The 27500-nt window shown below is 36.9% G+C and overlaps 1 protein-coding gene across 13 annotated transcripts in view; it reads right to left on the reverse strand.

Annotated features, from left to right (window-relative positions):
- Positions 1-27500, reverse strand: part of LOC135213543 (rho guanine nucleotide exchange factor 18-like) — a 1147377-nt gene that overhangs the window by 295388 nt on the left and 824489 nt on the right. For 3 of the 13 annotated variants that reach the window (XM_064247503.1, XM_064247507.1, XM_064247504.1), the window contains exon 2: positions 16421-16462. The exons of the other annotated variants lie outside the window; for them this stretch is intronic. In XM_064247503.1, coding sequence (XP_064103573.1) covers positions 16421-16459 — 39 coding nt within the window. In that variant the 5' untranslated portion in view covers positions 16460-16462. The remainder of the gene's footprint in view (positions 1-16420; positions 16463-27500) is intronic. 13 annotated transcript variants of the gene reach the window in all.

Here is a 27500-nt window from a genome sequence, read left to right on the forward strand (position 1 = left end):
ACCATCACATACAATAAGCACAAAAAAAACACACAGACACACAACGCACTAAAAACTAAGTAAAAAAAGATTTAAGATAAACAGGGCCCATAGGTATCCACCCTGCCTCACAGACATTTACATGTAGTGTGTGTGTATTACAATTTAAATTGCACCAATTTTGTCTTCTTCTTTTTCAGCCATCAGCCTTTCCTCTCTTTAACGGAACGACTACAAGCACCAAAGATTAAAAGAGGAAACACGAGGGTTAAACTATCATGAATGATGACATTCTATCGTCTCCTATCTTTGCTTCACATTCGTAACGCTGAGCAAATATTCGCTTAGTTAAATGAACCACCTTTGTAAGAAGACTGGTGCAACTGAGGTCAATATTCGCAACCTACGATCACACGAACATATTATTGGATATTGTCAACTCTGACAACGAAAGGTATATAGAATATAAAATTTAGACCAAAGGCCAGGCGCTGGGGCCTATGATGAGGTCATTCAGCGATGAAAGGGAAATTGACAGTAAAAAGGTCAGCAAGGTTAACAGGGGGATAACCTCGCAGTTGCACTACGGATCAATTGTAAGGAGAGGTTGGAAAGTAAGATAGAAGAAAGAGAATATGAACGGAGGTGCAGTAAAAGGAATGAAAAGAGTTGCAGCTATAGGTTCGAAGGGGCGCTGCAAAGTACCTGAGTAATGCCTACAGTGCAGAGCATGAGGTGCACTGACGAAACTCCCCCAAAGAAAAAAAAATTATATATATATATATGACTGGTAAAAATGTTCTGTTATAACAGAATTCCATCTAATAAAAGGAGCCCATAAAAACACCAAAACATAGAGAGAAAAATATATTTCAGAGACTGCTGTCTCCCTCTTCAGCAGTCTCTGACATATATTTTTCTCTCTATATTTTGGTGTTTTCATGGTCTCTTTTTATCATATCTACATATATATTATCATATATATATATATATATATATATATATATATATATATATATATATATATATATATCTTAATTATTAATTCGCTATCCAGTATTATTCACCGTTTTTACAGTGACGTAATGAAAATACTAAAACCCCAGGTCGTATTTTCAACCAGAAAGCAAAGGTCCCACTTACCGAGAAGTTCAAAGCAGAGCGAAAAACCTGAAGAAACCGAGACGAACGTTAATTTTACAAGAATCTCTCTCCGGTAATCGTTCGAAATTAAATTCCTCCAACGCATTCTTCGGTGGACAATGAACACAATGAACTTTAACGAAGGACATTCCTTTCGAAAACATTCCAAAAACGGCTTTCACAGCACCGTGTCTTTCCAAACAGCTCGTGAGATTGCTATCTAACCTGTCCGCCAAGAAAATTAATGAATTTGGGTGCGAAGAAGTGATACCAACTAAAATCTGATTTCATAAAGACTAGAGTATCAAAATATATGTATCGGTTTTTCACTTCGCTAAGGAACTAGCGATAGTTGCCATTAGTTCAAAACTATTCACATTCAACTTGGTATAATGGACACTTTGCCCTCATACAAAGTAATCAGCCCAATTAAAAAATGGCTAATTTCAGTGAGTAGACTCTCTCGGCGGACTTTCGAATCGGAGTACATACAGCACGATAAGATACCAATCAACATCTAACTCCTTAATCGTTTACAACCCACACTGAAGATTAGAATGGGCAGCAGGAAGGGTTCCTGTGTCGTATTAAGGAATGGTTTTTGTTCAAGGATGAATAAAGCCTCAAGGAGGCGTAGGCGTCGCTGATCGGGGGGCTCTTCCAATTATCTTTGTGTTTTTTACGATATCCTCACGCACGACGTGCTGTTGGTGGGCGGTGAGGGGGACGTGTGGTTTTATGGCACCGTTCTGGGCGTGGACAGGAGATCCTCTTAGACAGTCGTAACGTTGTCATACCGATATAAACTCCAGGACATCCTTGGATAGGGCATGTGTACCGGTAGACGACGTTATTCTGCTTCAAGGGATCTCCTGCAGGCGGGGTAGGGTCATTTCTCATAATCAGGTCCCTTGTTCTCCTGTTCTTATAATAGATTATAAGAGAGAGCCTCTTCCCTTCCTCCACGGGGGTGACGTTCTCTTCTACAATCTTCTTAAGGCATCTCTCCTCTTCTTTGTATCCGTGGTGCATGAAGGACTTGTAGAAAATACGTATATCCTCGGAGGGGGGATTCTCTTTATTCTCTCCGTCCTCCATGTACCATTTGTTTAAGGTTGTTCTGATCTCCCTGTTGATCAGCTTGTTGAAGTAACCGTTGTATAGAGTCTACAAAATTAATGGAGCTGATGCAGCAATCCTTTTCAATAATAATAATAATAATAATAAACATCTGGAGCAATCCAGTATCACACAACAAATATGCAACTTGGCTCCAGGGAGTCAAGGCTGAAGAAACGGGGAGAATAAAACAAAGATTCACAGACATCACGACAGACTCAGTCAGACACCAACTAAAGAAAATGCCCAACTGGAAAGACCCAGATCCCGATGAAGTCCATGGATACTGGCTCAAAAACTTCAAGGCCCTACACCCACGAATAGCAGAACAACTCCAGCATTGTATCACAAATCAGCATGCGCCCAAATGGATGACCACAGGAAGAACATCCTTAGTTAGGAAGACAAGAGTATGGGAAATATAGCCAGTAACTACAAGCCTATCACCTGCCTACCAATAATGTGGAAGTTACTAACAGGTATCATCAGCGAAAGACTATACTACAACTACCTAGAGGATACAAACATCATCCCCCAACAACAGAAAGGCTGCCGAAGGAAGTGTAGGGGCACAAAAGACCAGCTCCTGATAGACAAAATGGTAATGAAGAATAGTAAGAGAAGGAAAACCAATCTAAGCATGGTATGGATAGACTATAAGAAAGCCTTCGACAAGGTACCACACACATGGCTAATAGAATGCCTGAAAATATATGGGGCAGAGGAAAACACCATCAGCTTCCTCAAAAATACAATGCGCAACTGGAATACAATACTTACAAGCTCTGGAATAAGACTAGCAGAGGTTAATATCAGGAGAAGGATCTTCCAGGGCGACTCACTGTCCCAACTACTCTTCGTAGTAGCCATGATTCCCATGACAAAGGTACTGCAGAAGATAGATGCTGGGTACCAACTCAAGAAAAGAGGCAACAGAATTAACCATCTGATGTTCATGGACGACATCAAAGCTGTATGGTAAGAGCATCAAGGAAATAGATACCCTAATCCAGACTGTAAGGATTGTATCTGGGGACATCAGGATGGAGTTTGGAATAGAAAAATGTGCCTTAGTCAACATACAAAATGGCAAAGTAACAAGGACTGAAGGGATAAAGCTACCAGATGGGAACAACATCAGACACATAGATGAGATGGGATACAAATACCTGGGAATAATGGAAGGAGGGGATATAAAACATCAAGAGATGAAGTACACGATCAGGAAAGAATATATGCAGAGGCTCAAAGCGATACTCAAGTCAAAACTCAACGCCGGAAATATGATAAAAGCCATAAACACATGGGCAGTGCCAGTAATCAGATACAGCGCAGGAATAGTGGAATGGACGAAGGCAGAACTTCGCAACATAGACCAGAAAACGAGGAAACATATGACAATACACAAAGCACTGCACCCAAGAGCAAATACGGACAGACTATAGAGGACTGCGTCAACATCGAGAACAGAGCACTGGGGCAATATATGAAGACCAGTGAAGACGAGTGGCTCAAGAGTGCATGGGAAGGAGGACTGATAAAAGTAGACGAAGACCCAGAAATATACAGAGACAGGAGAAAGACAAGCAGAACAGAGGAATGTCATAACAAACCAAAGCAAGGACAATACATGAGACAGACTAAAGAACTAGCCAGCGATGACACATGGCAATAGCTACTGAGGGGAGAGCTCAAGAAAGAAACTGAAGGAATGATAACAGCGGCACAAGATCAGGCCCTAAGAACCAGATATGTACAAAGAACGATAGATGGAAATAACATCTCTCCCATATGTAGGAAGTGCAATACGAAAAATGAAACCATAAACCACATAGCAAGCGAATGTCCGGCACTTGCACAGAACCAGTACAAAAAGAGGCATGATTCAGTACCAAAAGCCCTCCACTGGAGCCTGTGCAAGAAACACCAGCTACCTTGCAGTAATAAGTGGTACGAACACCAACCTGAGGGAGTGATAGAAAACGATCAGGCAAAGATCCCTGTGGGACTATGGTATCAGAACAGATAGGTGATACGTGCAAATAGACCAGACGTGACGTTGATTGACAAATCAAGAATAAAGTATCACTCAATGATGTCGCAATACCATGGGACACCAGAGTTGAAGAGAAAGAGAGGGAAAAAATGGATAAGTATCAAGATCTGAAAATAGAAATAAGAAGGATATGGGATATGCCAGTAGAAATTGTACCCATAATCATAGGAACACTAGGCACGATCCAAGATCCCTGAAAAGGAATCTAGAAAAACTAGAGGCTGAAGTAGCTCCAGGACTCATGCAGAAGTGTGTGATCCTAGAAACGGCGCACATGCTAAGAAAAGTGATGGACTCCTAGGGAGGCAGGATGCAACCCGGAACCCCACACTATAAATACCACCCAGTCGAATTAGAGGACTCTGACAGATGCAAATAATAATAATAATAATAATTTCATTTTAGCGATACACCACACCGTTTACTCTTCATCTTTTCATTTCATAATTTCAAAATCCTGTTACGTTTCAGGTACCATGACCCTAATACACAAAGCTTAAAAGATTCACGAATTTATATAACTTAACTGCAAAGTGAAGGTAAGATTAGAGCATTATGCCAATTACATTAGAAGATAAAGAAAGTAAATTAAAAGGTAGTCAGCTGAAATAGCCTAAAAGCTAATACTGAGAGTACAGCTTCGAAATGAAAATGGATTAGACTTGAGCCTGGCTTTCCTACAACATACATTTCGTCAAACGCAAATTGTCCCCCATAAATTGAAGTAAGTCGTCTTTCCCATGAGAGAGAGAGAGAGAGAGAGAGAGAGAGAGAGAGAGAGAGAGAGAGAGAACTAAAGCTAAGAGCAAGAGAGTCAATTTTAACAAAATAAATGGGAGAAAGAGTCAATTTTTAATACAATAAAGATGACGAGAGAGAGAGAGAGAGAGAGAGAGAGAGAGAGAGAGAGAGAGAGAGAGAGAGAGAGAGAGCGAGCTTGTCAATTCAGGTTAGAAGACACAAGCTGGCCAAGATGGGTCCCAGAAGGGGTAATCTTCGTTTGACACAAATAACAACTGGCCCAAAATTGGGAGAAAAAGAGAGCCGTTTCCCAAACTTGGGCCAACGACGCTACAGCTGCGGAATAAGAACAGGATGTCACTTGTATCTGTGAAAAGGATAAATATTATATGAAATATATAAAAGGAGAAAGAGTACTCGATGTAAAGAATATATTCGAAGAGGTTGTCCCTTGTCAGTGAAATGGATAACTCGTAAAAAGAATAAATGGAAAATAGTACTTACATAATGTAGAGATTACTTATCAGCAATATTTCATTAGTTTTATATTATATATATTTCATATTCTGTAGAAATAAAAACACGGTTTGAGATTAAGAAAATCTTTTCTTCTTTAACTGGATACCCAAACGAGGAGAAGAGAGAGAGAGAGAGAGATCGAGAGACCTAGAGAGAGACGAGAGAGAGAGAGAGATGAGAGAGAGAGAGAGAGGGGGAGAGAGCACAAAATGTTACCGAAAAAAATTCAGACGAAAGGACAAGAGCAGGTTCCTAACAAGGCCAGGGGCCAGAGGAGGAGGAGGGAGGAGGAGGAGGAGGGAGGAGGAGGAGGAGGAGGAGGAGGAGGAGGAGGGAGGAGGAGAGAGAGAGAGAGAGAGAGAGAGAGAGAGAGAGAGAGATGAGACTGAGAGAGAGAGAGACTTGGTGTCGAGGAAAGGCAAAAAGCAAGAGACTTTTTCTCTTTTGCACATGAAACAAATGGTCTAACAGTCTCACAGGGGAAAAATTAAAACAAAACACAGCAAAGTCTTGTATTTTTAATGAATATATTAAGCTAACTTTCTTTTCTTCCTACAACACCTCAGCAATTTCGCCCAACAATTTACGTCTGGAGGGCACGTAGAGAGGTCATAAAAATTAGAACATAAAAGAGAAGAGTGTTAAATAAAACTCGAAGAGTGAAGGATAAGTGCTGAACAAAATACTAACCAAAAATAAGAGGCAAGTGCTAACTAAATTCGAACTAGCTGCATGACATGTAAAGAAAATTCATGCAAGGAACCAAAGGTATGCAATTTAAAATCATAAAATGTTGCGATCAGAGATAATAATAATAATAATAATAATAATAATAAGTAATAAGAATAATAATTAATAAAAATTATTTCGCTGCATTAAACAAAAACTGGAAATAATCAACTTGAAACAAAAAAATAATAATAATATTAATATAATAATAATAATAATATTCTAAGGGGTCCACAATAATAAAAAATGTTAAGAGTCCGTGTATTTTTTATTATTGTGGACCCCATAGAATATTATATATACTTTCGCGATAGAGAGTTTTTCCCAAACAATAACAACAATAATAAATCATTTCGCAGCATTTAAGCACAAAACTGGAAATGATCTACTTGAAATAATAATAATAATAATAATAATAATAATAATAATAATAATAATAATGAATCTAGACAAAAACTAGACGCTGAAGTAGCTCCAGGACTCATGCAGAAGTGTGTGATCCTAAAAAACGGCGCACATAGTAAGAAAAGTGATGGACTCCTAAGGAGGCAGGATGCAACCCGGAACCCCACGCTATAAATACCACCCAGTCGAATTGGAGGACTGTGATAGAGCAAAAAAAAAAAAATAAAATAAAATAATAATAATAATAAAAACAGCACAACGACAAAGTCCCAAGAGAGAAAGAAAGAAAAAAAAAATGCTATACAATTTCGCGCTGCAGGCCATAAGCCAGATCTAATATTTACACGCTACATTATTCAGGAAAAGGAAAGAGTGCTGCTTCTCACGTTTTCCCTTTTCCCTTTACTGCATCGGTTCGTCTGACATTCAAAAGACAACACCCACAAGCGACACAGGCACAGAAAGTATACTACACACTCAGCCCACAATGAAACACTAAAATAAATTATTTGGGGCTTGATAATACAAGAGGCTATACAGAGTCAACTCATGATACTACACTAAAATACATTGTTCCGAAGTTCGACAATACAATGGTTACTCAATCTACTCATAATAATACAGTAAAATACATTGTTTCGAAGTTCGACAATACAATGGTTATACAGTCGACTCATAATAATACACTAAAATACATGATTTCGAAGTTCGATAATACAATGGTTATATAGTCAACTCATAATACTACACTGAAATACATGATTTCGAAGTTCGATAATACAATGGTTATATAATCAACTCATAATAATACACTAAAATACATGATATCGAAGTTCTACAATATAATGGTTATACAGTCAACTCATAATACTACATTAAAATACATGATTTCGAAGTTCGACAATAGAATGGTTATACTACAGTCACCTCATAATCAGCCCATGGCCCACTGGTGGGTCCAGGTTGAAGACCACTGGGATAAACATGAATATAATCCCTTCAGCAAACCACACTAGGCCCTAAACCCATAAAGAATACTGAAACGTAGAATGATCATGTTTTCCATTCTAACGTTCGTAATCCAGCCCCATTCTAAATCAGCGTCCACTTCTCTCCATCACTAGATTACCCGGGGCATGAAGTGACCACAAAAATGAATGGTGGGTCTGCCCTCTCTGTCCTCTTTCGCTGTGAAATATTTCCTCTGAAGTTATCCCCGTTTACAACGCTCCTTAACCACAGACTCATCATATTTTTTTATTATTATTATAATATTTTACTATATGTTAAGCTTATTCGTGCATACGATTTCGGTTATCTATTATATAATATTATATATATATATATATATATATATACTATATATATTATATATATATATATTTTATATATATTATATATGTATATTATATATATAATATAATATAATCCATCATACATACATACATAGTGCGCAGTCCTCTTCATATATAATCAGACACGTGACGGCATATGCAAAAAAAAAAAACTAATATTCATAATGGTTACTTTTATTCAGAAAAAAGGGATGAGATTCTCTTGCCTACAGGACTAGACACAAAAGGCGACGTGGAATACATTGAAAAGAAACCCAGGCCTGACTGACTGACGGACAGACAGACAGACACACAGGAGAGAGAGAGAGAGAGAGAGAGAGAGAGAGAGAGAGAGAGAGAGAGAGAGAGAGAGAGAGAGAGAAACATGACGTTGATACATTGACCGGGGAGTATAACATATATGTAATCACAAAAGCTTTTCTTTCACTCCACCATATTATTGTTGTTGTTGTTGTTCTTCTTCTTCTTCTTCCTCGTCAAACTTTTCTTTTTGTAAACAAACAAACAAACATGCGAAAAACATAATAAAAATAAAAACAAAAGAACGACAAAAGGCCAAGGCAAACTTGGCCGAAATCTTGTCGTCGAAGCGGGTCTCATTATAAAAAAGAAAAGAAAAAAATTGAAAAAAAAAATAAACCCAAGAAGTCTCACAAATAAAACTTATATCTCATTCCAGGAAGTGGGGCGGTGGGCTCCCTGTGAAAAAGAGGGCCGGGGCCTTCCTACAACTTATCGATTTATCGGAACGAACAGCGATCCTTCTTTAAGAAAAAAAAAAAAAAAAAAAAAAAAAAAAAAAAAATAAAAAAAAAAAAAAAAAAAATCCCGAGTTATTCACGGGCTCTTCACCAAACAGAATGAAAAATAAGGGGGGAGGGGACGTTTACCCAAGGTCATATTCCTATCTGAAGCTTGTTTTATGGAATCTTGAGGGGCTTGGAATATGGGAATATGTCTGCAAAGGCAGACAAAAGTAAAGAGAAATGATAGAAAATAAAGGAAAAACTTGCCGTTAACAATACAATACCCATGACTATCATACATACACATATATACATACATACATACACACACATACATATATAAAATAATTATGTGTATATATATATATTATATATATAATATATATATATATATATATATATATATAATATGTATATACACACACACACATACACATTGTAAAAAAACAACGATTATCTACCTACCTAAAAAAAATAAATAAAAAAAAAGCAAGAGTAACAGATCTATCCGGCAACCCTAGTTTCCCGGTTCCAAAATTTTATCAAAAAAAAAAAAAAAACAACAACAACAACAACAACAAACAACAACAACAACCCCTATTCTATTAAGCTTGCTCCACGAACTACAGAATGAGACTGAAACTTCGACGAATGGTAAAAACGACCATCCAATCAGACGGAAGGGCGAGAGTACCATATAAAACCCTGATTGTTTTTAACAGGCGACGACATGACCAATGCTTGTGGAGTTTCCTGTTTTTATTTTTTTTTTTAACAATGCCTTGGGGTACAGTTATTCCCGGCAGCAAGAATGATTCCGTTACGCAAGTGATTGAAGAGCAGAGATAGGAGGTTTTGGGCTCTCAGCTCCATGCCTTACTGTGACCCACTACACTAAACCCCAAACTAACTACCTAATTTATCTGGGGATCTCAACGTCCTGGTCCCAACCAAATAGTTTGGGTTGACGTTCCTAGCTCAATGACTTTTTCTAAATTTTCTGTGGCCCACTACACTCGACCGACAACTACATACCTAATTCACTACTAAAGTTCACATGGCATAAAGGGACGTGAGTTGACGAGCCCAAAGCGTCCTGGTGGGATAAAAGTGAGACAAATAACCACTAAAAGTACCCTAGCAAGCCGAATTTTCGACATAAACGGTTCGCATATTTCTAACCAGGATGGTTTTTTTTTTTCCATGCCCCTAAGTTAGGCTAGTTTAGCTTCGGTTCAAAAGACTTAACAAACACGAAATTTAGGTGTGGGAGATTATTTCCAAGAAGATTCTATACGGTTAATTTTCGAGATACGGCGCCCTGCTTTTCCAGGGAAGAGTCGATACCCGGTTAGGTCCCGCCCACACTACCAGGCACTGCCCGACGGGCAAACGCTGTTCCCATAACCCGTTTCATTGTACTGACTGGCAGAGTATGGAGCCAGGACGATGAGAATGACTGGTAATACTGCTTCAGAAGCGGGAGAAAATATAAACAGCTGGAAATGCCCGACGTGCATGCCCGCTAGTTCGGGAATATGAATGAGACCAGTTCATCAGCATCCGAGACCTTGCGTCGAGGTACCCTGAGAGATGAAGACGCCGACGAACTCTTCCGCCGACTAATGACGAATGAAACGCGCGGGAAAAATAATGACGACGACATGAGCCGAGTCCGAAAAGCCATTTATCATCAAGGATCCTCTTTACCCTGTGACGACTGTACGCACCTACGGATCAATGGAACGCTCAGAGAAATCCTTCCGAGAGATCAAAGCAATTCAGGAGATTGGAGGAGAAGAGGAATGAAAGAAAAGATTGAGAGAGAGACTAGAAAGTTGAGTGGGAGGATGACGACGACGACAATGATGATGATGATGATGATCCCCATAAAATCAAATCTGAATCTTTTGCACCCATAAACTTAATAACTGCGATATGAAAATCGAGGAGGGCTGTATATTTGGCCCGTCTCTCTCTCTCTCTCTCTCTCTCTGAAGGCCTGATGGCACAGAGACAGCGAATGACTTCCACACCACTGGACGAGAGAACGTAAGTGGAGGTTTTATGGCGCGATCCGTAGCATTAGGTCGAAATGAGTTGGATATGCATACGAGCAGAGAGAGAGAGAGAGAACCCGGGAAAATGAAGAATGCGGTGTGATTTTAGTGCCTAGACTAGACAGATACGAACACATATGCTGCTCTCTCTCTCTCTCTCTCTCTCTCTCATACACACACACACACCATACATACATGCATACATATATATATATATATATATATATATATATATATATATAATATATATATATATATATATATATATATATTCCAACGAGGGTTCAGCAAGACAACAGTTGTTGGTATGTGTAGCTGTCTGCCCACCGACCTTATATATGCATATATACATACATATTTAATATATTTTATATATAAATATATATATGCACGTATATTCTTTCTCCATCCCTATAATAATATATATATATAATATATATATATATATATATATGTGTGTGTGTGTTGTGTGTGTTGGGTGTGTGTGTTGTGGGTGTGGGGGTGGGTGTGTATGGATGCTTTTATATAGTGCTGCAAACGTCGAACAGAAACAAGAAGAGCTTATAAGCCAGCTTAACATTCAATTCTGACCCCTTTCCAATCTGTACAGAGGTTTCTGTAAATCATGTACCCTATGGCTTTAGAGGTCAGCTATAGTTTGTTCCTCTCTCTCTCTCTCTCTCTCTCTCTACTCTCTCTCTCTCTCTCCTCTCTCTCTCTCTCAAAAAAGAAAAAAGAAAACAACGTCATAAAGCACTGAATAAAATGGATTAATCTTTTTACAAATTCCCTGGTTGTTTATGTTGGCCTTATGCCAGCAATAGCGCTGGCTTCTTGGGGGGAAGCTGCGTTTAGATCCGTAGAATGAAAAACGCCCACAGCTTTACCTTGTGGGTCATTGTGAAAGATTCCCGACTTTTAATGTCTCCGTTGCCGACCTTTGAAGTCTTGCCGGAAGTCTACATACACCACGCGATCAATCAACAGTCAGAGAGAGTTGCCGACTACCAATAACTCATAAAATTTTCCGTCGAAATCTTGCAAGACGAAGTTTGGTAAACCGATCGATCAATCAACATGTAAACAGGAAGGGATGCCCACTAAACACTATCATCTTTTATGGCCTCCCTGAAAGAGTTAGCAATCTAAACACCAAGATCTATTCACATTAAAAAAAAATAACTTCCGGTCCCGATTCATTTCATAAGTTCAGCAAGAGTTAATAATTAATTAACCTGTCTTACATTTCATCATACCAGATCACTGGAGAATTACAATGAATAAATGATGATGCGGGTACAATCGATGACATAAATACATAGAGCTATTTAATCGTCTGTATCACAATCGTTAGAAGTAGTACAATATCGTCAATAATGTTGTCAGCAACACCAATAGATAATAATATTAATATACTAATAAAAATATATAAAAAACAATATTAATAATACAAAAGACAAATTGTTCGATTTGGTAGCAAGTGCGAACATACAAGAGGAAGTGCGGTAAGACCAGAGAGAGAGAGAAAGAGAGAGAGAGAGAGAGAGAGAGAGAGAGAGAGAGAAGGAGGGGGGGGGGGAGGGGGGGGGGGGGGGATGGGAGAGGAGGAATTGGGGAAGAGTAGAAGAGCCGTTTGACTCGCATAAGGTCAAAGGTCACCCACGAATCCCCGTTGCGAATTTCAGGCGCGAGGGAAGGAACAGAACAGGTTCGGAGTTGAAGGGGAAAAGACAAGCGAGGGCTTTTCGCCCGGTTATTGTCGAAGCCGAAATCATTAAAACGTGGGTGCAATAAAAACAATTTGGAATAGATGGATAACTAAGTGGAAAAAAAGTTACTTCAAATTACCCAGACACCAAAATACACAGAGAAATTAACCAATTAGAATGGATGACCGAAGAGATAGAGGTTAGGTCCAAACACCAAGACACCAAAATACAGTAAAAATAAACCAACTGGAATGGATAACCAATGAGAAAAAGGTTACTTCGAAATACAGAGAGCTCCAAAATACAGAGAAAATAAACCAATTGGGCTGGATAACGAAAGAGAAAATGGTTACGTTGAAATATCAAAATGCTTCAAAATACAGGAAACATACAGGTTGGGAAATACGATATTTGATCAAAAGAATTACAATATAAAGGTAATTAATCATATTCCTCATCCGAAATGGGGGAAAACAATATCTACATTTACGGACACAATATATTTTTGGAAATTTTATTTTTCAAAAAATAACTACTATACAAAAACAATTAATATACTCATCAAGCAAAAAGAGAAATAAACATCTCAAGAGAAAAATCTACCGTCATCGACACTTTTTAAAAAGATTCCTCCGTACACTTACTTCGCCTTAACTTATTTCTATTTTTTCTCCTTTTTTGCGAGAGAGAGAGAGAGAGAGAGAGAGAGGAGAGAGAGAGAGAGAGAGAGAGAGAGAGAGAGAGAGAGAGAGAGAGAGAGATGTCAAGGACAGACGTAAAACCAATAGAATTCCAGCAACGCTAACAATGTCACGATTAAATCAACAGGCCAGGAGCTGCTACGGCTGTGTCGCTGTTGTTATTTACCGCGAAATGCCAAAATTGAAAAATGATAAAACTGCTATGTTTTTCCCTACAGGTCTTTTAGCAGAGGTCGATCGACGGAATGGGCAATCAAATGCTCTTGCTTATTCTAGAACTAAAGGGAGCAAATGAATTTTGAAAACAAAAATGCATCGAATTAATAAGAACTCTGACATACTGGTTTACAATGCTTTAACAAAACGAAGTAGCATATGGAATCTATGGATATATGAATGTATGCACATTACAGTGTGTGTGTGTGTGTGTGTGTGTGTGTGTGTGTGTATATATATATATAATATATATATATATATATATATATATATATATATATATATATATATATATATATATATATAAGATCCAATGTGTCACGAAGGAACACGTACCTGAGAATATCCTAAAGGTACCTTTCTACAGTGGATTTAAGAACTATATATATATATATATATATATATATATATATATATATATATATATATATATATATATATATATATATATATATATATATATATATAATTATAAATAATCTGTGTGTGTGTAAACCTTGAGCAAACGAACCCCAGTAATGATAGCTAGTTATGACCGAGGAACAACTCTTGTGACGATCGAGCTTAAAATGAGCCCTGTTTGGCAGGACATGTATTTTACACTCCGGCGCGTGGGTGCGTAAAGAGACAGAAAGAGAAGAAGAAAGAGACGGAGCTAGGAAATGCCATTTTTCACATTTCTTTACCATTCGGAGATCGCTCAGCAGAAATTCTGGGCAACATTCACTAACACGTTCGTCTTACCACTGCTGATTCAAGGACGGTCCCTTCTGACGAAAATTTTGAAATATCACCACCTTTATTTGATTAGACAGAAGAATCATTGAGAACTCGTCGACCCTTATACATACATTGCGCCCCTCACCTCTGTGATATACGTTTCCTGGAGAGTGTGGACACCTTCTATTACAATAACACTTTCGTCCTATCAAGAACACTTTCGGGTTTCATTCTTCGACACCCTCCGAACACTTCCGAATTATACACAGTTTTCACTCATTAGCGTTTACCATTCTCTCTCCACACGACCAATAAACCTCTAAACACTCTGGTCCATTTTTTCACTGCGTTAATCTTTTTGCCTCATCTTCCATGTATCTCTATACCTCTTAACTCTCCCAAATGCTTCTTATCCCGCACATAATACCAAAGCTTCAACACAAACCCCCCTCTTCTCGCAAATGTATTCAACTATGGCATCATCGAAAGTTTGTCAGCAGACACAGCAATTTCAAAAGGTTGCTGTTACCACTGAATCTGCTACATTTTTACCACAAGCTATTCTGTGATTCATCTACCCTTTCACAGTACCCTAATACCTACTACATGAATCCACCACTTCGATTCATCTGCCTTCTTCTTATCAAAATTCCAAAACTCGTTCGCCTTCCTTTGCAGCTTCTCGTAACCATCATGAGCGTTCAACTCTAAGGTTCATTCACAAACCTTTCATTTTTTTATTATTATTTTGCATACAAACCCCTACATCTCTCCTAAGGTCCATTCTTTCACGTCTGTCATTAACCTAAATTATTCCAACACAGTTTTCGTATTTAACTAAATTCTTTGAAGACATAAAAAAATATCAATCATACTGAGGACATAAAACTTCACTATGTTACATAGGATTACAACAACCTGGTGTTTCAGATCTAGATCCTTTCCCCTCAAGAAAATACGTACGTCCACGAGGCAGAGAGAGAGAGAGAGAGAGAGAGAGAGAGAGAGAGAGAGAGAGAGAGAGAGAGAGCCTTGCCCCCCCCCCCCCCCCCCCCCACCCCACCCCCACCCCCCCCCCCCCCCCCCCCCCCCCCATCTCCCCTCACGCTTCCTTTTTAGCTCAGGCGAAAGATTACTAAAAGATGTGTGGACCCCGCTGGAAGCATTGTGCCGAGCTAGATGGATTTACCATTCCTTGAATGGAAGAGGATAGCCGCCATGAAAAGAAGCCCTCCCCCTCCTTAAATAAAAAAAGGGGGGGAAGGGGGTGAGGGGAGTATAGGGATGGTGGAGGGAGTGGGAATGGTGTGGGTGGTTGGGTTGTGCTTCCCTACAAACTCTCGTCACCTGGATCTTTGAGAAAAGAAAAAAAAAAAAAAAAAAAAAAAAAAAAAAAAAAAATCTCTTTTGCAATTCACATTCACTACTTCCTCTCTATGTGTGTTTGTGTTGTGTGTTTGTGATACCTTCCACGTGGACTCCCTTATCTTAGTTATCCCCGTAACTTCCCTTTTTTATGCTTTAGAAAAGGTGTATGTATTCAAGCACTTCGTATCTCCAGTTACCATCTTCTTCTTCCATTAGATGAGAGCAACTCTTTTTCATCCATGTATGTATCTTAAGGCCGCATCACTTCCACCCTTTCTCTGTATAGAAAGTTACCAGATTCTTTCTTTTTACTGGACATTTATCGTTTGTTTGTTTGTTTGAATAGTGCTTTTACGTTGCGTGGAACCAGTGGTTATTCAGCAACGGGACCAACGGATTTGCGTGATTTCCGAACCACGTCGAGAGTGAACTTCTATCACCAGAAATACATATCTCTCACACCTCGATGGAATGCCGAGAATCGAACTCGCGCCCACCGAGATGGCAGGCCAAAACCATATCCATCATGCCACTGAGACGCACACATTCATCGTAATCGCTTTTTTATTTATTTATTTGTTTATTTTTTTTCTTTACCCTTTTTCATATTTCTCTTTGCATTAAAATTTACTACTCTATACTTGAACCACACAAAATACTAATGAAATTAATATTCATAGTCAAGGATTTCAATAATAAATACACCAAACGTTTAGGCAAAACACAAATCCAATGTGCACCCTTAAACTCCACACACGAACATATTCCTGACCATAACATAATTCATATACACCTTTCCCTACCTTGAACAATTAGCACAAAAAAACTGAGAATGATTGGCAGGTTAAGCTTACCACAAATAGGAAACGAATATTGACTCCTTTCACTCTCATTACCTGAAAAGAAAAGAGAAAAAATGCATTTAGTATCACAGGACAATCGGGTGTTATCGTACATCTCGCATTGCAAAACCAAAGCCTCGTGCATAAAATTATGAGTAGGGTTGAAATAAAATATGCAATATAACATCAACCAGCATACTATATTACAATGCTGTATTATTCAAGCGTTTTTGTCGTTGCACACCAATGGTTACAGGGCCTTTGTTGTTTTTGGCCACAACAGTCGCTGGTCACAATTGTACTTTACTTATACATACATCTATACATATGTTTGTCTGTCAATATAGTACTAGAGTCTTTTATTCTCTCTTTTCTCCTGTTGACTATATTGACATATCTAATCTTATGAAGACTATATTTATATATGTATGTCTGTGTGTGTGCGCGTGTTACAGGCAGATAGCGAAACTTGCCTATAAATTCAGGCAGATAGCGAAATGCACTTAAGAGAGATTTGACCACCCAAAGGATAGTACTAGCCCCCTGGGAGGCAAATGTATTTCGCCGTGTTTAGTACTAGCCCCTGGGGGGATTTTCGCTATCTGCCTGTAACACACACACATACATACACACACACACACACACAAACACACACACACACACATATATATATTATATATATATATATATATATATATATATATATATATATATATATATATATAATGTATCCTAGTTACCAGCTTAGTGCAAATACAAAAAACTATATATATTCATGGATATCCCTCTCACCCTGAATAGTGATGATGCGTATATGCAAAATGAGCCACAAGGTAAAAATGAAATAGGGTTCCGCAGTTTTAATCAATAATTTAATCAATAACTTTAATTTGAATAATTATTTATTGATTACAGTGCTTGAATTTCAGTATTTCATCCCTATATGCACACACACACACACACACACACACACACACACATATATATATATATTATATATATATATATATATATATATATATATATCTATATATATATGTATATAAAATATATATATATATATAATATATATATATATATATATATATATATATATATATATATATATATATATATATATATATATCTATATATACATATATACACACACACACACACACATACATATATATATATATATATATATATATATATATATATATATATGTATGATGTATGTATATATATACATATTTATATATGTATATATAACGTATGTATGATGTATGTATCTTTGTATTTGATTAACTTAACGGATCGATAACGAACAATAAACCTACTTGTATAAGTTTATTTTCCGTTCCATAAAAAAAACTTCTCCACTTCTGAAACGTTTTAAAAGCCCACGAGAACAACATAGAATAAAAAAAGTTTCGTAAAAAAAAATAAATAAATAAAAAACACACACACACACACACTTTCGGTGGCACTGAAAAGGCTTGTAACATTAGCATTTCCGGAAAGTTTTTGCAAGGGCCTGGAAATTGAAAAGCAAAGGTGGTGTGTATCAGGTTTCCCCAAAACGCAATGGAATTCTTAATTAAAAATACGAAACAAGTAGATTTCGATATTTTTCCAAAGGTTTTTACTTGATCCAGAGTTCTTGCCGTAGTTAATTTGCTTAAAAATAATGAATATTTATCCATACGTCATTGCTGACACCAACAAAAAAATTTACTTTTACAATAGAAAACTTTACATACGACTGAATACTCGATCCAAAGTCTTTACCTGACCCAGAATAATAGTATTCTATATATATATATATATATATATTATATATATATATATATATATATATATATATTATAACATACATAATGAATAATTGTCCTCATCACCGTACTCAATATAAAATTATTCGAGCTACAAATGTCCTTTAATATCTAATTCGCTCTACTCGGAAAACCGACATATTTTCATGAGAGGACAAAATTATCATCAACTAAAAAATTCCCCTTCGATTTAACTATATGAAAATATATCAGTTCCGAGGTAGAGCGAATTAGATATTAATGGACATTCGTAGCTCGAATAATATATAAATATACATATATATACATATATATATATATATATATATCATATCTATTATGTAAATATATGTATATTTATATATATACATATATATAATATACATATATATATATATATATATATATATATATATATATATATATATATATATTATATATATAGAGAGAGAGAGAGAGAGAGAGAGAGAGAGAGAGAGAGAGAGAGAGAGAGAGAGATATGTGTATATATATAATACTTATCCATCCGTCATCTCTATACCAACCCTACATTTATTTTTGAGAGCAGAAAATTTTACATACGACTGAATACTTATGACGCTACGACCTCCGGAATGTCAAGTGGACAGAAAAACAGAGCCATAACCTACTTCCCACTCCCATTCCTCATTTTTTCCCTCCTCCAGTTTTATCATGAAGTGAAGAGGGGAAGCCTTTCTTTCCTCACTGCCATCTCTCTTCGGGTTATCTACTTTCCTCTTATTTTTCTCTCCTCTTCCTTCCGTCAACAATCCTCCTCATAAGTACACCGTGCTGTTTCAGTCTGTGACGTTTATAGTTTAAGAAAATATGGTATGGATGGAATACTGAAATTCAAGCACTTTAATCAATAATTAAAAAAAAGATGCCATACAGAGGTGAAGGGAACAAAAGGAGCCCTGAACTGTAATATCTTTTAGTTTGTCAAATATGTCTGCTACCCCTGTGAGCAAGAAACTTGAAACGAGTGAAATAGAAGTTCAATTCAGTATCCAAACTAAAATCGCTCCCAAAAGGTTCCTTCATTGAGGAAACAATTATTAGTAATTTATAAATCAATGTATTTTTTTTTACTTTGAATTACAACGGATTTTACACAGACAAACAACTGATGGCATAATTGCTTTTTTGGATGTTAATTACTGTATGTTACAAAATCACTGCACTGTACGTTTTGTTAGAAAACCCATACCAAAAAGTCAGACTTAATTATAGACAGCAAGTAGATTCGTTTTTTCAAATACAGAAGCTGTAGCTTATGCATTTAAATCTACAACATAACGTTGTCAAATTCCCTCAAACCTTCGAGTCAAATCACATTTTCGGCTATTTTAGAGCGAAAAGGGATTTTGATTATCATTTAACAACAATAAAGTCAATGACAATCTCTATTCTCGTTTACTACCAGTTGAACAGATGGTGGGAATGGCAGTTTGTTTGTTTGTTTGTATGGTGTTTTGACGTTGCATGGAACCAGTGGTTATTCAGCAACGGGACCAACGGCTTTACATGACTTCCGAACCACGGCGGTAGTGAACTTCTATCACCAGAAATACACATCTCTCACTCCTCAATGGAATGCTCGAGAATCGAACTCGCGGCCACCGAGGTGGCACGCCAACACCATACCAACTACGCCAATGAGGCGCTGGAATGGCACTGTGGACGAGCATGAAAGTTCTGGACTCCAATGTGGGGAAAAAAACCTCCAATGAGAGAGACCTTACAGACCTTACAGCCTTACAGTTCGTTGGGTTGCCCAGGTCCCTCAGTGTGAGGCGCCTCTAATGTCTACCAGAGAGTTGCTAGTACATCTTCCGGTATATTTGCATCTTCCAATCTTGGATGGTCTGGGATGCAGTTTAGATATTTGTCGAGCTTATTCTTAAACACATCTACGCTCACTCCTGATATATTCCTCAGATGAGCTGGCAACGCATTGAATAGACGCTGCATTATCGATGCTGGTGCGTAGTGGATTAATGTCCTGTGTGCTTTCCTTATTTTTCCTGGTATAGTTTTGGGCACTATTAATCTACCTCTGCTGCTCTTTCTGATATTTTTAGTTCCATGATATTTTCTGTTATTCCTTCTATCTGTTTCCATGCCATGAATTATCATGTAGCGTTCTTTCTTCCTCCTTTCTGACTATATAATTTTAAGGATTAAGTAGTCTTTCCCAGTAGTCTAGGCTTAACTTCTTCTATTCTAGCTGTAAAGGACCTTTGTACACTCTCTATTTGTGCAATATCCTTTTGATAGTGTGGGTACCATATCATATTGCAATATTCAAGTGGACTACGAACATATGTTTTATAAAGCATAATCATGTGTTCAGCTTTTCTTGTTTTGAAGTGCCGTAACAACATTCCATTTTTGCTTTACATTTGCCAACAGAATTGCTATTTGATCATTGCTAACATGTTCCTATCATCATCACACCAAGGTCTTTAACTGCTTACCCTATTTGTGATTGTCTCATTATTAGGTCCCCTATATGCATATAGGATTTCCTTCTCTGTCTCCCATAATTTATTGATTCAAATTTATCAGAGTTAAATACCATCCTATTTACCTCCGCCCAATAATATACTTTGTTAATGGTCTCTTTGTAGAGCGTTCCCTATCTTCATCACAAGTAATTTCTCTACTTATTCTTGTGTCATCAGCGAACTACTCACTACCGAATCCTTAACATTACTGTCTAATGTCTTCAATCATAATAACAAACAATATTGCAGCTAGCACCGTACCTTGTGGCACACCGGATATTACCTTGGTTTCATCCGATTTTCTCATCGTTTGCAATAAATACTATCTGTTTCTGTTGTGTTAAAAATTCTTTGTTTAACATCTTCCTACTTTATCTACGATATTGTGTTTTCTAATTTTCTTTGCTAATATATTATGGTCTACTTTGTCAAAAGCTTTTGCAAAGTCTTGATAAACCACATCTGTTCATTTTCCGCTTTTCATATTTTTGAATAGTTCTCACGGTGGACTAACAGTTGGGTTTGTGTACTTTTTTTTTTCCGGGTACGAAACCGTGTTGTCCTATATTAAACAAATTATTTTTTATTAAATGTTTCATAATATTTTTCTTCATTACCCTTTCATACACTTTCATAATATGTGATGTTAGACTCACAGGCCTATAATTGACTTGCCTCTAGTCTTGATCCACTTTTGAAAGTAGGGGTGATATATGCTAATTTGTGCTCATCATAAATTTTGCCTGTATCTACACTTTGTCTTAATAATATTGCAAGTGGCTTTGCGATAGAATTGAACTACTTTCTTTAACAAAATAGCAGGGACTCCATCCGGCCCTGCAGCAGCTCCATTTTTAATTTCATTAATTGCCTGCACAATATCAGCTTCATTAATTTCTATGTCAGCTAAATATTCACTATTTTCTTCCCTTACTTCTATATCATTACTTCATTATCTATTCTAGGGGTGAATTCTCTCTTATATCGTTCTGCCAGTATGTTGCAAATTTCCTTTTTTTCATTCGTTAATCTCCCTTCAATTCTCAGAGGGCCTTATTTCTATTCGTCTTTTATTCATCTTCTCGCATATAATGAGTATTAATAGTTTGGGGTTTGCTTGATATTTAATAGGGTTTTTTCTTCCAAGTCCAGTTTTTCATTTTCTTTTGATTGTATAATTTTTGTTCTGCATTTTCTATCTTACTTTTTAGTTCTATAACTTTCCATGCATTTTTTTTCTTTTGCAAGACCTTTTTTCCACTTTCTGATTTTCTGGAACAAGATCCTTCTGTCTCTTGGTATGCATGAATGATGTTTACTTTTCTTCTTCGGTATATATTTTTCCACTATTTTCAATATTTTTATATAATATCTCCGTATTTACCCTTATGTCATCACTTACGAAAATGTTATCCCAATCTTTGTTAATTCTTCATTAATTTTCTGACCATTTTATATTTTTACTGTTTAGAAGTTGTATTTCCCCATATCCTTTCCCACTTTTTCATTTCTTGCTTATCTCTATTTTCACTGCTTTGGAATGAACTGTTAATTCTATGACATTATGGTCTGAAATACTCGCATTATAAACTATTATTTCTTTAACATAATCATCTCGTTCACAAATACTAGGTCTAAAGTATTTTCCTTTCTTGTTGGCAGGTGATTTATATGTTGAATGTTGTATTTAGTAGCATATCTAATAGCTTTTCAAATTGCTCTTATCTTCTGCACTACTATTACTCTCTTTTTTTATATGTATAAGTACAACCACAATCTCCTATTCGTTCTTTCCATTCTACGAAAGGAAAGTTGAAGTCACCAGATAGGAGAATAGTCCAGTCCTTGTGATTTCTACATATATCATCCGAAGAGAGAGAGAGAGAGAGAGAGAGAGAGAGCAGAGAGAGAGAGAGAGAGAGAGAGAGAGAGAGAGGCTTTTAGACAAACGGTTCTCAACTGTCATGCTACTTTCCAAGTGGACACAACATCAGATTAAGCCCCACATAAGTCACAGTTTCCCAGGACAACAAATGAGGAAAACTTTCCAGATCTGTGAGTGGTTCTGTGAGGTATGAAATAATACTATTTGCGACGTCCAGGTAAGAAGATACCAAAAGGGATCAGATGGAAAATAAAAGGTACATTCAGCTGAAGCCAGGGAAACGCTGCAGAGAGCGATTTCTTCCGCTTACTGAGTCCCATGCAAGGCACAAGATAAAAGAGGTGCCCTACTACAAGGACAGAAGAAGAGAACCAAGAGATTTCGGTTGTTAATATGATTAAGTAAGGAAAGCCTCCTTTTGTAGTCTGGATATAATTTCAGCCTTAACGGAAACTAGTAATAATAAAACATACTTGTGCATTCAAAGAATATAAAAGTTAACTATCACAGGGGAGAGAGAGAGAGAGAGAGAGAGAGAGAGCACGAGCTACACACAACAACTGGCAACTCGTTCTTGGCATCAAGCCACAAATAGCTATTAATAGTGAAGCAATAACGGGGTAAAAAAGGCAAACTATTAACCGTCCAATAAGCGACAACAGATTTAATCTTCCAGTTCTCACTTTAACGTGACCTCGTCCTTCGAAAATTGTTTTCCTACAACACACCCACACACTCTTCTCTCAACACAAACACACTATATATATATATATATATATATATATATATATATATATATATATATATATATATATATATATATATATATATATATATTGTGTGTGGGGAGAGAGAGAGAGAGAGAGAGTTAAAATTAAGCATTTTCAGGATGAATATAATTATGAAGTTTGGATTTACCATCTTTAAAAAAAATTATCTTTCCAGGATTTCCGAAGGAGAGAGAGAGAGAGAGAGAGGAGAGAGAGAGAGAGAGAGAGAGAGACCTACATATTTTACACATCACACTATACTGTACGCATCCCAAACCGCAATACACTGGTGGCCCCACGTTACTGGAATCTAATGCACACACTGTGCAAGCACGCGGGATATGCATTATTGCAAAAGCCTCTCCCGTTCTCTGGTGGGTATGTATGCATGCCCCGGTTCTTACGGAGCATTTCACGTTAGTCCTTAAAGGGGATGGCTCTCCGGTGCAACATGAAACTTAAAAGAATGGACGATTGAATGTAGGCCAACGGCCATCGCTGGGACCTTTGAGGTAATTCAGCGCTGAAAGGGAAATCGAGAGTAAAAGTTAAGTACATCTTAGTTTAACCAGACAACTGAGCTGATACAGTTAAGTACATCTTAGTTTAACCAGACAACTGAGCTGATGAACAGCTCTCCTAGGGCTGACCCGAAGGATTAGATATTTTTACGTGGCTAGGAACTAATTGGTTACCTAGCAACGGGACCTACAGCTTATTGTGGGATCCGAACCATATTATGTCGAGAAGTTTATTTCTATCGCCAGAAATAAATTCCTCTGATTCGGCGTTGGCCGAGGCGAGAATCGAACTTCGGACCACCGGATTGGTAGCCGAGTGCGAAAACCACTCATCCAGCGAGGAACTGATAGGAGAGAGTGGAAAGAAAATATGTATAAGAAAGAATATGAATGGAGGTACAGCAAAAGGAATAAAAGGGGTTGCAGCTAGGGGCCGAGGGGACGCTGCAAAGACCCTTAAAGTAATGCCCGCAATGCACCCCATGCGCTACTACTCCCTACGGGGCATGATACTCAAGGACTTGGCATATTAGTTTGCCATCGCACGTCAAACCCCTCACCGTTGTTCAACTACTGTTCCGTGTTGGACGCAAACTTTGACCCGACGCGACAGTTCGGATTTCCTGGAACAAGTCCCAAGTGTCATGGAATACTGACGGCGCATAAAGCGACGCTCTGAACTTTATTGACAGAAAACGCCTCTCGAACTCTTCGAAATGTGCTGCACTCAACTCGGATTACCAGGACTGAAGGAAATTTACATAGGGCAAAATGTACCATAAAAAAGAAAAAGAAAAAAAAAAAGAAAAAAAAAAAGAGAGAGAGAGAGAGAGAGAGAGAGAGAGAGAGAGAGAGAGAGAGAGAGAGAAACCTCCTGGAAATCAATCCACACATCACTGACACGACTCCTTATTGTGGCAGTCACATTACCTTTTGAAATGATATAAAAGAAGTGAAGTGCTTAAAGAGTAACCTAAGCAGATAAACGTAAGGGGTAAAACTGCTTTTACTATGACACGTACACTGAATTATACACAAAGAATAAGCCATATAATTTCAAGTAGTTTATATTTTGGAAGGCCTCTAGATTTCGAACTACGAGAGATTGCGTAATCACATTACAAAGGAAGAAAAATAAAAATATAAATATCATCTATTTGTATGCTAAATAAGTTAATTACACTCTCTCTCTCTCTCTCTCTCTCTCTCTCTCTCTCTCTCTCTCTCTCTCTGTGTCATGTGCGTTTGAATTTATGATTTAAATTATATGAATCTGGTGGTATCCTAAGTCAATGGATGTACATATTTTCTAAATATGGCATGTAGAATAGCCATTATAAAATGGAAATAAAGTTTTTTATTTAACTTGATTCTCTCTCTCTCTCTCTCTCTCTCTCTCTCTCTCTCTCTCTCTCTCTCTCTCTCTCTCTCTATGAGGCCGGGGTGATTGGCATGCTATCCAATCATTCACTGAGGCTTAGTCGACCTAAGCAATGAAAAATGTACCTGGTAGCTGCATGGCTATGAAGGAAAGCAGAGTTAAAAAGGGAAATGGTGGTAGCAACCCCATCCCAAAAAGATATCAATACTCCATGAGGAGGAAAGAAAAAAAAATATATGCGATGAAAAAATTAATTTAACAAAGCAGGAAACCAATAAATCAAATGCCAGAAAGGACATACGTAAAAAAATAAAAAAAAAATAAAAAACACAGAAACGCAAACTCGAAATAAAAACAATTCTTGTACAAAAAACAAAAAATATAAAGCAAAATGAAACCAATGAAAAATGCAAAAGACAAACAAAAGAATCAAATTAAAGAAACATGAGAAACGAAACAACATCAACAAAGTAAAAATTAAAACAAAAGAATTAAAAAGCACGAAACAATACGACAAAAGGTCACCCAGAAGAACCGAGCGCAAAAGACCTCCAATAATTTCCTTTGGGATTGAAGGAGGAACTCTTCCTCCATTCTTTTGATCTCGGAGTCACTTTTAATCACGAGTCTTAACTTCGATGGAGTGTACATGTCAACTTGAGCGATCTCCGGTCTTCAGTGATCTCAAAGTAATCCCCAGAGTGATACACAATACAGGAAGGTCTAGAGTGTACGTGTCAACTTCAATGATTTCTCGATCCTCAATGATCTGGACGAATTATTTGAAAGATACATAATACATTTTTTCTGATCTGGACGAATTATTTGAAAGATACGTAATACAGAGGGTTAAAGATATTTTTTCTGATCTGGAACACATCTGAAAGATACATAATACATTTTTTCTGATCTGGACGAATTATTTGAAAGATACGTAATACAGAGGTTAAAGTATATTTTTTCTGATCTGGACGAATTATTTGAAAGATACATAATACATTTTTTTCTGATCTGGACGATTTATTTGAAAGATACGTAATACAAAGGTTACAGAATATTTTTTCTGATCTGGACGAATTATTTGAAAGATACAGAATACAGATGTTAAAGAATATTTATTCTTTCTGATCTGGACAAGTTATTTGAAAGATACATAATACAGAGGTTAAAGAATATTTATTCTTTCTGATCTGGACGAATTATTTGAAAGATAATAATACAGGGGCCAAAGAATATTCTGCCTGATATTTCTTTCTTAATTGAATTGAACTTATCATATCAATATCGTCTTTTGTGACAAAAAAAATATATATATAATAATGCAAAAATCAAGATCATCTTTCAGCGCCCAAGACGAATTATTCTCCGTATGATACGTATTACAGAAAGGTACGAAAATATATCCTTTTTAATAATGCTTTCTTGAATAACTTTAATCAAATAAATTTCGACGAATTGCATTCACATGCCTAATGTGAATATAACGACATAATGCGAAAATAATGCAGATTTTTTTAACTTTCCTTTATTAATGCATTCAACCTTATATAAAAATCCCTTAAAAGGACTTTTGGTGTGCAACGCCAGTCAATCAGATCAATAAAAAACAAATCAAGTAACCAACACAAGCGAAGATTGAGTAAACTTTGCTGTCATCACAATTTTCATATATATATATATATATATATATATATATATATATATATATATATATATATATATATATATATATATATATGCATGCATATATGCATATATATATATTATATATATAATATATATATATGCATATATATATATGCATATATGCATATATGCATCTATATATATATATATATATATATATATATATATATATATATATATATATATATATATATATATATATATATATTTCACGCGGTACTTTTGGTGTCTGACGCCAGTCAATCATATCAATAAAAAAAATACGGAACAAAACAATACTGTCACTCATTCCTCTCAAATCCACCTGTACTATCCAGGGCCACCAATTCGCGCGGCGTCTATCACCAGCTTCATTCTCCCAACTTCGCCGAAGGTGGAGGGGGGGGCAGGCGAGAGCGTTCCCCATTCCCCCTTCCCTTCGGGATTCTCGAAAACGACTTTTCCCTAAATCCTTGGCAATTCCATCGATCTTACAATTCCTTACCGAGAGCCCGTCTCCTACTCCTACGATAAGAAAGCCCCACT

The sequence above is a fragment of the Macrobrachium nipponense genome, chromosome 43 (genome assembly GCF_015104395.2).
Source record: "Macrobrachium nipponense isolate FS-2020 chromosome 43, ASM1510439v2, whole genome shotgun sequence".
NCBI classification, from domain to species: domain Eukaryota; kingdom Metazoa; phylum Arthropoda; class Malacostraca; order Decapoda; family Palaemonidae; genus Macrobrachium; species Macrobrachium nipponense.